The sequence below is a fragment of the Harmonia axyridis genome, chromosome 3, assembly GCF_914767665.1.
Source record: "Harmonia axyridis chromosome 3, icHarAxyr1.1, whole genome shotgun sequence".
In the NCBI taxonomy this organism is placed as follows: domain Eukaryota; kingdom Metazoa; phylum Arthropoda; class Insecta; order Coleoptera; family Coccinellidae; genus Harmonia; species Harmonia axyridis.
In genome coordinates, this window is record NC_059503.1 from 27,290,495 (window position 1) to 27,306,306 (window position 15,812).

The 15,812-nt window shown below is 32.6% G+C and overlaps 2 protein-coding genes across 4 annotated transcripts in view; both read right to left on the minus strand.

Annotated features, from left to right (window-relative positions):
• Nucleotides 1–2,498: 2,498 nt before the first annotated feature.
• Nucleotides 2,499–3,670, minus strand: LOC123675776 (protein SGT1 homolog). Its single transcript, XM_045611286.1, has 5 exons — nucleotides 3,524–3,670; nucleotides 3,238–3,456; nucleotides 3,071–3,158; nucleotides 2,798–2,991; nucleotides 2,499–2,722 (listed from the first exon to the last, which is right to left on the minus strand). The coding sequence occupies exons 1-5, from the start codon at nucleotides 3,548–3,550 to the stop codon at nucleotides 2,615–2,617; spliced, it is 636 nt and encodes a 211-aa protein (XP_045467242.1). The 5' UTR covers nucleotides 3,551–3,670; the 3' UTR covers nucleotides 2,499–2,614.
• A 6,119-nt stretch (nucleotides 3,671–9,789) lies between these two features.
• Nucleotides 9,790–15,812, minus strand: part of LOC123675778 (Krueppel-like factor 5) — a 217,032-nt gene continuing 211,009 nt past the window's right edge. For all 3 annotated transcript variants that reach the window (XM_045611291.1, XM_045611289.1, XM_045611290.1), the window contains exon 7: nucleotides 9,790–11,005. In XM_045611291.1, the coding sequence (XP_045467247.1) occupies nucleotides 10,833–11,005 (173 nt within the window). In that variant the 3' untranslated portion in view covers nucleotides 9,790–10,832. The remainder of the gene's footprint in view (nucleotides 11,006–15,812) is intronic.

The window sequence follows — 15,812 nt, forward strand, 5'->3', positions numbered from 1 at the left end:
AGAAATATCAACAAAGAAAAACTTATTGCTGAAGAATGCTCTAGTGAAGAAATCGAACCTGCTCTACAATCTACTTCCCAAGATGAAATCGAAGCTGCACAAGGTCTATTACAGCTTCTTCAGGGTCAGCCTGATTATAATAGGCCTAAAACTTTCAAGGATTTCGAAGTGCAAGTGAATACTCCTGAAGTATCTTCTTTGTGTGATCTGATAACAACAGATAGTGCTCTGAACAGTTTTTTTTACTGGTCTCAATAATATGAAACTATAAGATACAATAGTAGAAGCAGTACAATCTATTTACAGTGATCAAAGATCAGATCGTTTAACGATCAAGCAGTGTATTGTTTTAGTTTTAACAAAATTGAAATGTGATCTTTCATATGTGACATTATCTGTTATATTTGGCATTTCACAAGAATTGTGCCAAAGATACATTGTCTTCAAATCTAAGGTACCTTTACACTATATTGGAAAAATTCCTCAGAAATATTTGGACATGTATTCTGAAATTCTATATATTTTTTTTCAGGGCACACTGATGATACTTCTCTATCACATTTTAATTATTTTAAAATAGTCATATAATATGCCGAATATATTTTCAAAATAAATACATTTCATAAGTGGAATATTTTCAATTGAATTCTCATTATTTTTTGATGATTCATTAGTCAAGCAATAATTTAATTCGATAAATAGGTATCGATATGAGTAGTTTTAAGTAACCTAGTTATTTAAATTTATTTTTAGAAACATTTTATGTAAATTGAGTTATCTCTTAATAAATAAAAAAAATGGATATGCGACTTTCTGTAGTATTCCTAAAAATATTCAATACATTAGCATTTGTAATATTTTGTTGGGACTGTATAATTGAAGGGTAATGTGAAATGATCAATTCTGATAAGTAAAAAAACCTTTCAACTAAAGTTTATTAGTCATGCAAATAACATGTAACATTTTTATTATGTGACCAGCATTTAAAACTTCTTCACCTTCATAAAGACTTCTAGAAGTGTTTGTACCTTTAAGATACCCCAAGTATTCTACTCAGTCTTGCCAATTGGACCTAAAAAAGGTACTATTAGATTAGAATCCTGTAGTATAATAATGTTGATTGAACCGTTCACATATTATATGCACACGATTGTTATTCGTCATTTTTCGAAGTCTTCCATCCTTGCATAACTTTCAATATCACTAGACTGAACTGAAACAAATGATGATATCTACCGCCTTTACCTAAAATTAAAATAAAATATACACAGTAACACACTTGTTCACTATAGAAGTCTGAAAAGTTGTTATATTTATTGTAAAATCGAATTTTAATAACGCAAATACACACACAACTAATACAACCAAACACTCCAATGGCAACATTTATAGTTCTACCTTTGCTCACCTTGTCGCTGCATTCTTAATCTCAGATGCCTATATCTTCAGCTATCATTGAATCATAGTTTGCAGTGACTCTATCTGCCCGAGAGGTAGCGTTATGGGTGTAGCGCCAAACTCAAGTGTGGCACCGCAGGTTTATGAGGGCCTCCGCATTGCAGCAGAGTCACCTCTCCACTAAGGTGAGAGGGGGACAGCAATGACTATGAAGACAGAAGCATTTAGTGCTTGTTCATCCATGCGCTAATTGCGCTTTTGAAGGCTACATACAGACCTGGTATGATTGTTGTAGAGAGAATGTTTTTTATACAGTGGCGACGCCAGCTTTCAAAAACAGGGGTGGCCAAAGTAAAGCGAAATTATAGTCTTGCTATGTCAAATTTTAGGGCTAAAGTACTTTTCATTTCAAATTAATTCAATAAAAGAATAAATGTATCGACCATTACTGAGACAGATCTCGATAATTCGGCAAACCAACTTATTCATTGTTTGTTGCATGGTGTTGAGATTCAAGTTATTAAGTGTAAAAGGTTTTGAAAATTCGTCAGATCGACGACTGACGTTGGTGCATAAGTCCATTTTGTTATTTGGAAATAATAATTATTTCAGTTTTCATCTCTAGCTGTTGCAATGGTTTTATGTTGATTGATCGAAATGGATTCATATTGTATTTGATCTTTATTTCTACATGTCCGATAGGTTTTTCCTTAATACTTATCAAAGTATTAATAATAATCAAATGAAGATCTGTTGGTTATTCTATGAAGTGAACATTCTGAAACTGAACTCATGATTCTAAATCTATATAAGGATAACATTAAGTGATTTTTCATTTATATTTGTTAACTCTGATAAACTATTCTGAAGCTATCAAATCACGAGTGCTAGCTAATTAATATCCTGATTCTTTTGTGATACAAAACAATATTTTAGAAATCCTTTAATTAATGCTTCAGATTAGTTATTATTATTACCAATATGTATCAAGAATTAGTAAGTACAGAAATCTCCATTCATATATTAAGGTTTTTATAAACAAATTAATTTTAGATTGAATTGAAATATATCACTTATTTTTCCCCAATTATAGTTACAGCTTGATGTTTCATAAAAATTTATTTTGAAAATACCTTCAAAAAAAAGAAAATTTGAAAGCAAAATTATAATTTCAAATTCATTAATATCTATAAATATACAGAAAAGGCTACAAGTCTTAAGATTCCCATTTCTTGAATTCCATACCATCTGGAGGTTTGCATTCCACTTTATCTTTAGATACTTCTCTCCAATTTGTGCTTAATACTGTTCCTCCACTCTCCATCTGTATAAAGAAAGTTGAAATTAAATTTGTAATAGAGTTGAGAACAAATTAAAGTAACATAAATAAAATACTTGCAAAGCTTTTATTCATTGCTTTCTTCACTTCATCACTGCCTTTTCCATATATATCCTGGAAAAGTTTGTTCAAAGCTTCTTCACCTTCTGGTTTTTCATCTTTTTCTTGTACACATATATCTTTTTCAATTGCAGACCAATCTTTACCTTTAGAAGTAGGATAAGAGGGTGGTTTGTCTGATTTGGGAATAACAGCTAAAAAACACGGTTATTGTCTTATTTTTCAAAATTTGAATCTATAAAAAGCAAAATAGGTATACCGAAAAATATTTACTTTGGGGTAGAGTTTTGAGCACATTATCACAAGCTCCTTCCAATTTTTCCCACCTATAACCTTCCTGTTTTTTCAATTTTATTTCAATCTACAAGAGATATGGTATTGACTCAATAAAAGTCTCTATGAATATTGTTAATTCATTAGTTCTTATGAGATCAACTTACTTTAACAGAGGCTAATCTGTAACTACACTGATCAGGAACTATATTATGAGACAATTTGAATATTCTTGATATTTCACTGTTGTGTTCTCCTGCATTTATGTGAAGATCTACTGCACTTTCTGAGAATTTGATAGTGAGTTGCTCTTTTGTTATATTCTTAATGAGAACCGTAATTACGACAGATGTTTCTGTTTGATACCAGTCGTGCTTGAAAGGAGGCTAAAAATAAATAAATCAGTGAATATTTTCGTCATATATTCATGAAGTACTGTAAGTAGTTGATTACGTTTTCGGTTTCATTATTTTCAGACATTGTGAAGATTAATTCAAAAATGTATTATAGTTTGCGAGTATACAGCTGATCTTCGTATATGATTTTCTAGAATGTTTGTTTGTAATGTCATCGTTTGACGTTTAGAGCATAGACCTAAAATTTAATTCCATAGTTTAGAGCGATTGATTAATAAGTTCTATGCATTTAATCATAGAGCCGAAAATTAACTTAGTCAACCTAAGTTGCGTTTCATGATTTGATTGGCTGTATCCTTCTTTGGGCCATAGAGAAATGAACAGAAAAGAGTCATAGAACAAGTATGTACTTACCCTATGAAAAGAGTTACAACTCAGAAAATAAGCGTGAGTGTGGCGCTCTTACCGGCAGAAGATAGCAAGTAACGATGTTGATTCGGGGCATTTGGTGCCTTAAATCATAATTTGATACAATTTCACAATTTGAATGAAAACCTGCTCTGAAAATAGTGAAAAAACTGTAATATGATTTCAATATTTCACTGAGGTATTGCATCTAAATTAATTATTTTCCAATTTGTGAGTCCTTGAATTCAGTAATAGCACTCAACGAACATTGAAATACTTTTTATTGCCCATAATAAGGGTAAATGTCCTAATTAAGGACACAATAGCGTGCTAGTGAGAATGACAAAAGGTTTTTAATACAAAGGCAATTTTGATGTAGTTGCAATATACATTTTCCCATTTTTTGAACTTTCAGTTTCAATAAACAGAAAAAAAATCATCAAATAGTAAAAATAATTCAAATCAAATAAATGAAAACGCAAAGCAGATGTCCCAATGTTCGATACCTGAAAAATATGAATAATTTGTTTTGGTTCCGCAATTGTAGATACGATTTCTTTATACTCTAAAATATCATCGACTTTGGCCATATCCAGTTCTTACTACTTCTTGCCAAAGCTTTTTTGTACATATATAATTGTTAGGACATATAAATAACTGACCAGAATCGTATTTAACGATCCCATAGTCAGTACTTTTAGTTTTTTTTGCTAATTTTCTCTCTTCTTCTTTTATCTGCACTAGGTCTTTTTTTTCTATTTTTTTTTCTGTTATAGTCATGCCTGCTTTAGGAAAATGCAACTGAATTTAATTTTTCCCTTTGTTTTCGTTTATATTTGGTAGTTGTTCAGATTTCTGAAGAAGGCCAGAACAAAGCATTCTTGAAAAGATAGGGGATGATGATTTTTTTTTCCGACGGACACGGCATTCTTCATGACTTCTTCTGGCCATTTTGGAAAGGTTTTTTTTGACTAAAAAACGAAAATTAAATATAGCCAATAACCGTCACCTCCTTCAAAGAATGGTCGATAAAATCATCAAACAGATTCATAATCGGATGTCGATTGATGTTGGGGGAAATTTCCAATATTCTTTGGACAGACTATAATAACAGAACTCGAATAATAATATTTAGTTTTCCGTAAAATTGATAGATAATTAAATCGGTGAATATTCAGTATTCAGTTATTAGTATTATTTATTTAATTATTTACGGACAAGCCATTTCACATATTGACATATAATAATCAACAACATTTCTGAAAAATAAAAAATATCAAAAACAAAAAGAAAAAAAACAGCAGATATACTATATCAAAACACCTCAAAATATCTTTCCAATTGAAAGATTGAAACATGAAAAATATCTATCTCTATCGAGTGGATTATTCATTGAGTAGTTGGTTCTGCCAAATTATGTATGTTGAATTATTCCCAAGTTCTGAGATTCTTTTGGGGTACATTCCCAAAAACATTTTTCATACTCCTATCTAATAATTTGACGAAAACACTATCTTGATAATTGGTACATAAAAAATTGGGGTCTATTGATGATTATAAAAGTGAGTTTCAAATAGAAAATCAAAAATTATCTAGCGAGGCTCATATTCATCAACATTTTTGTCGATATTAATTTAGAAAATAGCATATAACAAATGTACCTATTATCGACACCCCAATTCCTCATCAAACATGAAATTAATATTGAATTTTTCATGAAACTGAAGATAATCGAATATATAGAAGTATGTTTGTGTTCCTTGTTTATTTCTTGGTTTATCTCCGTAAGTATTTTTCGACGTTCTCTATGAAATTCACCTTAGAACATTATGCTCTAGCTACACTGGCGCCACAAATTAGTGCCAGTTTAGCAGACACTTTTGAAAAGAGAAGATTATTCTCCTTATCGGAATTGTAATATTTTTTTGTCTCTTCAATAAAGGTATTATTATTATCTCTCTCTTCCATAAACTTATTGGTCCCTGCCGTATACATTTGCCATTTCATAGTGGAGCTTGGTTATTTTCATAGACGTATGAGGATAATAAGTCTATGGTTATTTTGCTGTTGAACGGAGACCGCGACGCTATCACTCTGGTCAATAAAGAGCCACGCAGATCAAATGTTCAAATCTGAATATAATAACTGGTAATTCTATTTCGTAGAAAAATTGTTGAGAATATTGAAAAACCAAGGATTCGAAAATTAAATTCGTCTACCAATAATTTTCAATAATATTATATCAAATAATTAAAAGTTATTCTGCTCTTTGAAGAAGCAGTTTTCCGAAAAAAAAAGACATCCAAACCCTGCCAAATTTTATTCAAACAACTAAAAGAAGTATAATAATAACATTAATAAATATATATATATATATATATCCCATTTATATAAAATATAACATAATATATTATCGCTATACTCTTGTTAATGATAATTGACTAAAATGCCCTATGAATGCCTTTTGAATAAACAATGTAAAAACTAAACTAACAAAAGTAACTTAGGTTCAAACTTATGGAATATCTATGTGTATTTTATAATTAGAGATCCAAGATTATTCATCATTGTTTATTTAAAATGTATATTACAAATGAACTATTATATACTGGCCCCTTTACTGGCAAAAGTTATGAGTGAAAAACATTGAACCAAGTGTTAAAACAGTAAAATATCCTTGAAATAAAATAATTACAGCTGTCAAAGGCACTAACATGAACAGAAGAACTGGATAGTTACCTTTTTTCTATTTTTTTTGTCAATCTAAAACTTTATATTTATTTTAGAGTTATATATTTTCATATCTGAACTTATCATTTGATATTTATCCAGATTAAAAGGTAACTTTACAGTTCCCGGTATAAATGTGGTATGATTGTGGCTTTACAATAGGTTTAGATTTACAATTTGATATATTAGCACCATTTTGCCTATATAAGAGTCATGAAATGAGTAATTATGTTCAAGCAAATAAATCTTTCTCTATCAATAGAATTATTAAAAAAATCTTTAATGGAAATAATTACTCATTCTATGATCTAGTTTAAACAAAAATTTTGTATATACAAAATTCGGAATTTCTGGTTCTCCAGAAAATTTCATCAACTTAGGTTCACTTTTATGTACACTCTTTTCATAGTTAAAACTAAAAAACAACTAAGCGATAGTTCTCCTCTGCTATAATAAAAAAAATTCTGACCTTATACTGGCACTGTTCCGTTAAGAATACATATTCAACAAAAAAAAAATCAATTAACTAGATACATATTACAACTTAAAACTACATATAGGAATTTTGTTTCGAATTTATGCGACGCACTCGGCGTCCCACCAAATCTATATCTATATACAAATTATCTAATTACAAATGTATATTTTACAAAATTTCAATTGGAATTATATAGATTTTCAATTCAACAATTTTAAGGCACGTTCAAAAATATTGAATTCAATTTTGGAATATTGTTCGGTCAATTATTGCATATTTGCCGTGATAAATTATAGTGTCTGAATTATTCCTCCCTTTTGCTGTCATTACTGGATCTGAAAAGTTCACATTAGCTATTTGTTTTCTTTGAAGCTTTTTTTTCTTTTCATTCAGTTATCTAATTGTTTTCTTTATTTTTTCCCATTTAATTGAGAAATAATTTTATTTTTATTTCATTAAGTAGGTATATATTGATGTTACACAGGCGCGGATCCACGGGGGGGGAACTGGGGGAACGTTCCCCCCCCAAATGGCCCGGGCACCTCTTAAATTTTGCCGGCCCTCTTAGAATTTGACATACTGAGGCTCGAATAATTACAAGATAAGCAAAAATTTCACTTTCAATACATTTTGTGGAAAACCATATTGTTGAACGGCAAAAAATGGCGTCCCAAAATGGCGGAGGTGTCTGGGGTCCACATTTTCAGTATTTTTAGTATCTAAAAGTTCCCCCCCCAAAAGTGGGGCCTGGATCCGCGCCTGATGTTACACCTAAATTTTTTGATCAATATATTAACTGTCTTTTAGAAAATTCGGATGCAACGAAGTCTTCAGTGGTTTGATTGGAATTGCAATTATTTAGATAGGTCAATAAACTTTAAAATCGTAGTAGCCTTTGAAACGTTCTTTGCCGCTTTTCACTATTGGCTTACTGACAACTATTTTATATGATGAGAATTCGAAATTGACAATCATAAATTGTATATTATCAATTCTCATTCAAATTTTGTGAACTGGTTGTTTCCAAACATGCGATAAGTGAATTGAACATATTTAAAAGACCACTATACGATGCTACACACAATTATAAACGCTATCGCTATATGATTTTTTTATTTTATCGAACTCCGAGGGATCCATGCGTGAAGTGTTGAAACACAAATTGTACCTACCATTGAAACCGTCATTCAGAAATCTGTAATTGTTGATAAAATTTGTGGTTGTACTTAATGGGGCAACAACGTTGCGAAGTGTTTGGACTGTGGCACCTTTGAGCATGACCATTTTACCGACAGCCGCATTGTTCAAAAAGATCTAGAAGAGATTCGTGTAGATACCGTAGAAACTAAGAAAGGAAGAGATAAGGAGAATCATCTCTTATGGCAGAACTATTGAGAAAGTATCCTTTGACTTGACCTAAATTGGTGGCGCTAGTGTCGCTAGGGTTAGAGGTTAACCAACCCAAGAAAGCGAACATACTTTCATCCTTGTTCACTTCTTGCTTCTCTATTAGTAGTTTTTGACGTTTCCTATGAAATTCACCCTCTAGCTACACTAGCGCCATCAATTTAAAACTTTTGAAACGGGAAGATTATTCTCCTTATCCTACTATTCCATATACAGGGTGTTTCCTAAACATGCGGCAAAAATTCAGGGGGTTGTTCCTTGGACTATTTTAAGCATGTTTTGTCCTTGGATGATTTTTGAAAAACCTCTTTTTTTTTTTTTTTTTTTTTTGAAAGGGTTCGGCAGTCAATGAGGAGAAGATTGGATGCTTGTATGCTGGCTAGAGGTGGTCATTTTCAACAGTTTTTGTAGGTTGAGTTGAATTTTCATGTAATTTTTCATAATAAAATGTTATTATCTGAAATTTTGTTTCCCCTATATCTTCGAAACAAATAGGTTTTTCAAAAATCATCAAAGGACAAAATATTCTTAGAATAGTCTAAGGAACAACCCCCTGAATTTTTGCCGCATGTTTAGGAAACACCCTGTATATAGATACTCAGGTAACGATACTCCGCTCAAGTGTCTCGATTACCTATAGGCGTTATAATTGTTTTATAATTGCGCTTCATACCTTTAAAATACAATATACCTATGTATGTCACGAAAGTTTTGGCAGGAATTTCAACTGTATGAAAAAATTTTAAAAATCCGAAATGGCTAGTAGGCTTTGAAAAAAAATTCAAGGATTTTTCATTTTAATGACAGTTCAGTTTAGGAGGTCGATTGCGTCGAAATGGGCAATTGTTTAGAAAAAGTATTTATAATTTAGTTGGGCAGATGCCTAAAGTTCTAATAGTTCCGACTTTTTGAAAATCAAAATGTTTAGGGGAACCATACCTAAGTCTTCCGAAAAATGGAAGATCTAGATTCTAGACTGACATAAAACGAATTCCAGTGACTTAATAAAACACAGTGGCGACACTAGTGGTCTCGTTTTTGATTGGCTGCCGGTTTCTGAGTCTAAATATGGCGACTTTTTGTTCTGCGGTTACCTGAATTTTTATTTTTATTCAAAATGTAAGGCCAATTTTATTAAGTCACTGTAGTAGGTATTCTTCAGTTGAATTAATTGGTTATATATACAAATCTATCAGGCCCAATAATTTTAATTTTGACGAAGTGTCAGTTCAGTTCAGTCAATCGTTTCCTTAAGTTCTATGGTTAAGCCCCGCCGCATTCGCCATTTTTAGTCACAATTTGAACGTATTGTCGCAATTGGGTTTTATTGAGTTACTGTAGAGCGAATAAGTTAATTGAAAGTGTTAAGAATTACATCGGAGAGTCTTTGAGAATACTAGAACTAGAAGTCCTTACGGTGTTTCCAAGCATTGGCGGAACCAGGATTTCTTCAAGGGAGGGGGCACACAGTACCGAATGCATATGAAAGAAATTGCACAAAATATTGGAGAGTCTTTTTTCCATTTTTCAACTTGAATTGCGTCGGACGAAGACGAAGCATCAGCGCAGAAGACTGCAAATCGTTGAAGACCGAGGACCTTTATGATTAATTCAAAATGAGAATTTTGTTCTTTGTAAAACTTTCAATTACACCCGTTTTGTAAAATTGCCGTAAAACTTTTTTTTTCGTCTGAAAATTGTATGACGAAATTTGTGCCAGAATTTTTGGGACATACGTTACTGACAAGTTTCAAGTCCTAAACAATGAGACATTTTGGTCTGATATCCTGAGCGATTGCTATACTATCTTTGTTCATAGGGTAAAATGTATATATTTTAATTTTTCTGCAATGAGCATATTTCATTATTTATTTTTACCTTTACCTTCTTATTCTTTCTTACGGCTGCGTACATGGTTTTTTTAATATTAGGTGGAAAATTAGCTGTTGGTTATCATTATTCTTTCGTTAAATAATTACTCACATCCGAAAATATCCAACCAACTGAGTTTATGTAAGAAGCATAAAGGTATGAACAGACCGACGCGGGACTGCGGGAACGGGAGCGATGCGTTATAGTTGCGGCAGCGGGAAGATTGCATAGTATGCATACCTACGCGAGAACAATGAGACACGATTATTAGTATGAATCTAAAATTATGTATGAAAGTGACAGTTTTTCGAAAGAAGAAGTTTTACCTCCTAACGCCGTTGATTTCCATCCCGCAAAAATTTCTCTCCCGCTTCCGCAGTCCCGCATCGGTGTGTTCCTACCTTTAATCAACAATTGCCTTACTTTATCACCGAAACGATATTACTATATTGCGATTTATGAACAGATAAAGGGAGCAATAATTCATTCTTCTATTGTGAGCCCGAGGACCTCAGTGTCTCTTCATATGTAGGGACAGGTGGTCCGACCTGCTAAAAGACCTCTGGCACAGGTTGCAGCTGAAGGGTTTCTGGCCTGTGTGCTTACGGTAGTGCCTGGTAAGTTCGTCTGATCTTGCAAACTTCCATGTGCAGCCATCCCATGAGCATTGGTAGGGTTTTTCTCCTGCAAAATCGATTCATTAGTTTTCGGGTATTTGTTTGAATTTCATATTAGATAATTTAATTGTAATAACGGTCTCAAAGAATAAGGTTTAACACACCGATGACGAATCCGTGGTTGAATTCAAATCTGAGCGTCCGACCAGCCGTAAGCACGGCAGCTATCGAACGGATGCATATAGGAAGTTAACATTTTTAGGGTTGGTTTGGGCTTCGAATGACCTACTTGAGTTCGTTTTGGATTGAAATCCGACCAGGGGTTTCGTGAAGATGTCCGTTCGAAATTTTGTTTTTCCGATAATTAGATGGAGGTACATTTTAATGTAAAATAAATTAAACATAATTGTATATAGGTATATATCTGGTGCTCATGGATGCATTTAACGAAAAAGCTCTTGAAAGCTCCTGACTTGATTTTTGAACCACATGGATGCTAGAAAGTCAATTTTCGAATTAATGATTGTCCATTATATGAAATTTCATCTAGAATCTAGGTAATATTCAAGAGATTATAATTGCAGCAGAAGATCGATCTATACCTGGCAAAAGCAATAGTAAGATTCCATCCAGATGTAGATAACGTTTTATAATCAAACAGGGTTATAATTTCAATATGGAAGTGAATATTTTTTCCAAATTTGCCAGTTGTGACAAAGGTGACCAGCTAGCTCACTCAGGGTGGGTTTCCCTCTGGAGCATGAAATAAAAAAAAAAATTGAAGAGTTCTGAGGGCGCCAGGTAATTTAAATATTTATGGTCACTTATTTTTGAAATTACCAAACTTTTGACATAATATGGAAAAAATGAATGAATGAAAATGAGAGATGGAAAAATAAAATATTGGTATTCTAATTCTGAATATATTTAAGTTGATAATCTACTAGCCTAAACCTACCTATCTGCTACTCTACGTCTATTACCTATCCTATACCATAGTATAAGGATTCCTTATACTATGCCTATACCTACTAACCTATCTTAACCTATCTATACTTCTCCTATATACTACCTACTCTAAAACTACATTAAATGATAATTAATATACAATTAGTATATAACTCTAATAACACAAATAATGAGGATGGTGAAATTTTCCTTTATGAGTTATGCCTTCAATAGATCATGGAAATATCCCTCCAGATAATATGATGTGTGTAAATTATGTATAGAGAAAATAAAGACCCTAAAAGGACACACAAAACAATTAGAATATTCTCTCTGGAGCAAGGAAATTTAATCTTACCCTTGATGGTGTGTGGGGTAGATGAGGGGTAACAATAAATTCCAATATTGAAATCCCCGATTTTCGAGTTTAGCCAGAGAATAAAAACCAATAGACACTCTTAGCTTTCTAAATATTGTGAATTTATCTTAAATGAAGAGATTTATCAAATCCTCGAAAGATATCTTTCTTATAATTAACCAAAAGATATTTCTCTCTTTCTTGTTACCAGAATAAATTAATTCAAATTCAAATTTATTCATCACAACATATAGCATACAACATTCTAAAATCCATAAGTATGATCAGCGAGAAGTCCGGATCTAACACCGTTAGATTTTTATGTTTGGAGCAGTTTAAAAGATATAGTATATGAAAGCGAAATACATACACATGCACTACTTGTGGAGAGAATAGACGAGACTGCGAGAAGATTGAGAGTAATTTTCAGGCAAAGAGTAACAACTGAAGAAATTAGAAAGAGGACACGTGCTTGTATAAGGAATGGTGGAGACCATTTCGAACATAATTTATGAATAAATTTTTCAATGAAATTTTGAGTTTCCTTTCAATAAGAAAAATCTTCAAGCGGGATTACTACCATGTAGTTTTTTGCGTCAAGTCGCGTCAGTCAAACTTTGGTATCCATTCATTTTCCCTCTGGCGCTCCTGCGATGAACAAACTTTGTATGATGTACGAAATTGTACATTCCCTTAATCTTTTTTTTTCAGAAGCAAATAAGTAGAGGACAGCACGACGACTTCCACGAAATTATAATTTCATCTCTTTTGCAATGATTTTTTTTTCACGAATATTTTAAAAATATATCAATGCTTTGTACAAAGTACATAATATCAATTTTTTTGCGAGAAAATATATCAAAAATTTTTTTTTTCATTCACCAATTGAAAATATTTACTTTCTTTCATGTAGATTACTTTTAAGGAAATAATGTGAAAACCCCATAAAATTGGTGATTTGCAAGAAGAAATATCTTTAATTTTGTTTTGAACTGGGCAGCCACGTGATGGTGGTCCTTTCAAATGAAAATCTTTTGAAACGAAACAAGTGACTGCATTCTAACGAAAACTTTCTAGGAAATAAAGATGGAGTTTTTAACATAATTTCGTCATACATAAATTGTGGAACAGCAGAGTTTTGCTTTTTTCATACATATCACTTCCTTTTATGATGAAAATAATCATCAAACAATAATATAATCAAACTTGGTCAACGTAGACAAAATTGACGAAAAATAAAGTACCTAAGTTGGGAAATCTTTTAAAAAACACAAGAACTCATATATCCCAGAAACGGCTGATTTTCGAATACCAATAAATATGGCTCAAACCACAGCAAATGAGTGATACTAACATCTCCTCCAGGGTTAACGTCTAATTTGGAAACACCCTGTATATTATGCGAATTTATTAGATATCTTAGGAACATCCGAAAGAAAACTGAATATTTTAAATATTAAATTATTTATTTTTATAATCTTTATGATTTACTTCGACCTTCAGTTCAATTTCCGAATTATAAAATGAATGTTTTAATACCCGCAGTCACCTAATTCGTTCAAATCATAGAGTTATAAACATAGATAGAAGGATTATCTTTGTTTATCTGTTTTATTCTGTATCTTCCTGCTGAAATCCAAGATTTGGCAACTTATGCTCTCCTAGTGTCATCGGTTGTTTCACGTCGTTTGGCGCGCTTGAAGTTTGTTTTCTGAATTTCTGATATATTTAGGTATTCATTTCAATATATTTTGAGTTAATATGAAACGTTGATTCACTGTGGGACATAAGAAGTGCGTTCTTTGTGGAGAAACTCGCTAATTCAGTGAAATATCTTATCACTGAAATGTTTTCATTTCCGCGCGCTTCATGTCAAATTTGATAGTTCATGTTGGGGACAAAATTTGCCTACTGAAAATATGCTCCCTCTATCTATGTTTAATACTCTGAGGAACAAAACCTAGCTGAGCCATTGTTTTAACTCTAAAGGGTGGTCCGACACAATCCATTTGATATGCTACCAGAATTATATGAAATTTCGTTTCCTCAATAATTGCTATCAATCGAACATCTTATTGACTCACAGCCCAATATTATACGATTGCTGACGGTTTGCACAATTCGATTAAAATAATCGACAAAAAGGCACCGGATGCCGAATCGGCCAATTACCAGCGATCACAATTATAATCATCGACGTCGCTGAAATCCGCCGGTGCCGAAAATTACAGAGCAATTAGCGTGCATTAGCATAATATACAGATTATTTGACACTCGGATGACCGCCCGTTCGAACCTTAATTGCACTTGAACAACTTTTTTTTCCCGCCCGGTCGGCACGCCCAGTCTATCCGCGGGTTACGCGATCCAGTATTTTCGGGTTTCACCGATGCTGATTGCTATGGACGATTGTTTAATGGTCCTAGACGGACTCAGGATCCTCGTATTACGTCAACCGGCACTCTGGGAGGCTCCCAAACCCTAATTTTTTTTCGTCGACTTGTTTTCCATCGATGGGTTTTGACATTCGCGTCTAATTAGTTAGGTTTATGAAATTTTCAGGAGATATTGCATCTTGAATCCCTCCACGACTCAGATAATGCTATCATAATCAAGCGCATCCACCATAACTGTATATTAAGATTTTCTGATCGAATTCGCTTTGATACTGCTATTGGTTTATAATGACGGGTAGAAATATTGGAATCCGTAGATGGACGGAAGTATTTAATGATTTCCTTGTATTCATCCAAACACGCCATGATGTAGATGATGCATTTCTCACCGGACGCATCCACCATAACATTGAATGGAGTAAAAAAGCGTGCTAAATCTCAAAATAAAATCACACGGTGTTGTGAAGATTGCTTGGTATCAAAAACAAATCTGAATAACATGTAATTTGAGTGTTGTCCCTTCTTGTACCATAGCATAAACTTTTCATATTCTCTATTATACAAGTTCTGGCTTTCTGATAGCAACTTCGATTCAACATCCTCGGCTTACATTGAAATTTCGGGTTCTTCTATCAGAAGAATTTGTTGGCAACAATTGGAACTCATTCTGATCTAAAACTTATTTGACCCGGATATGTAAAGTTAGAGAAATGGACTTTTTCACTAGATTTAATAATCCTGATATTTTTAAATTTCGAAGAATTAGCATGAAATTAGATAATCATCAAGTGGAACTTGCAGTGTTTTTGGAATCCATATTAATGAAACATTTACTGCTGAAATTTCAGACAGGTTGCATTTTAATCTAGGCAGAAAACTATTTTTTTTTAAATATATGAGCTGAAGTATAGATTCGTGTTTTCTGAAATAATCGATCTGAATAACAAATATTGAAACGAATGATTATGAATATTATTAGTACTAACGTGAAAATGCTGAATTTTGTACCTAAAACTTGTTCTTTAGTGATTAGTGATGATTTATTATTTCCAATAATGAATCTTTTGAATTGTCTTCATTCGTTGACTATCATCTGAAGCTTCTCTGAAAAACTGTCCGAGATATTTGCATGAAATTTGGAACAAAATCGGTTGCTATAATACATCGATCCA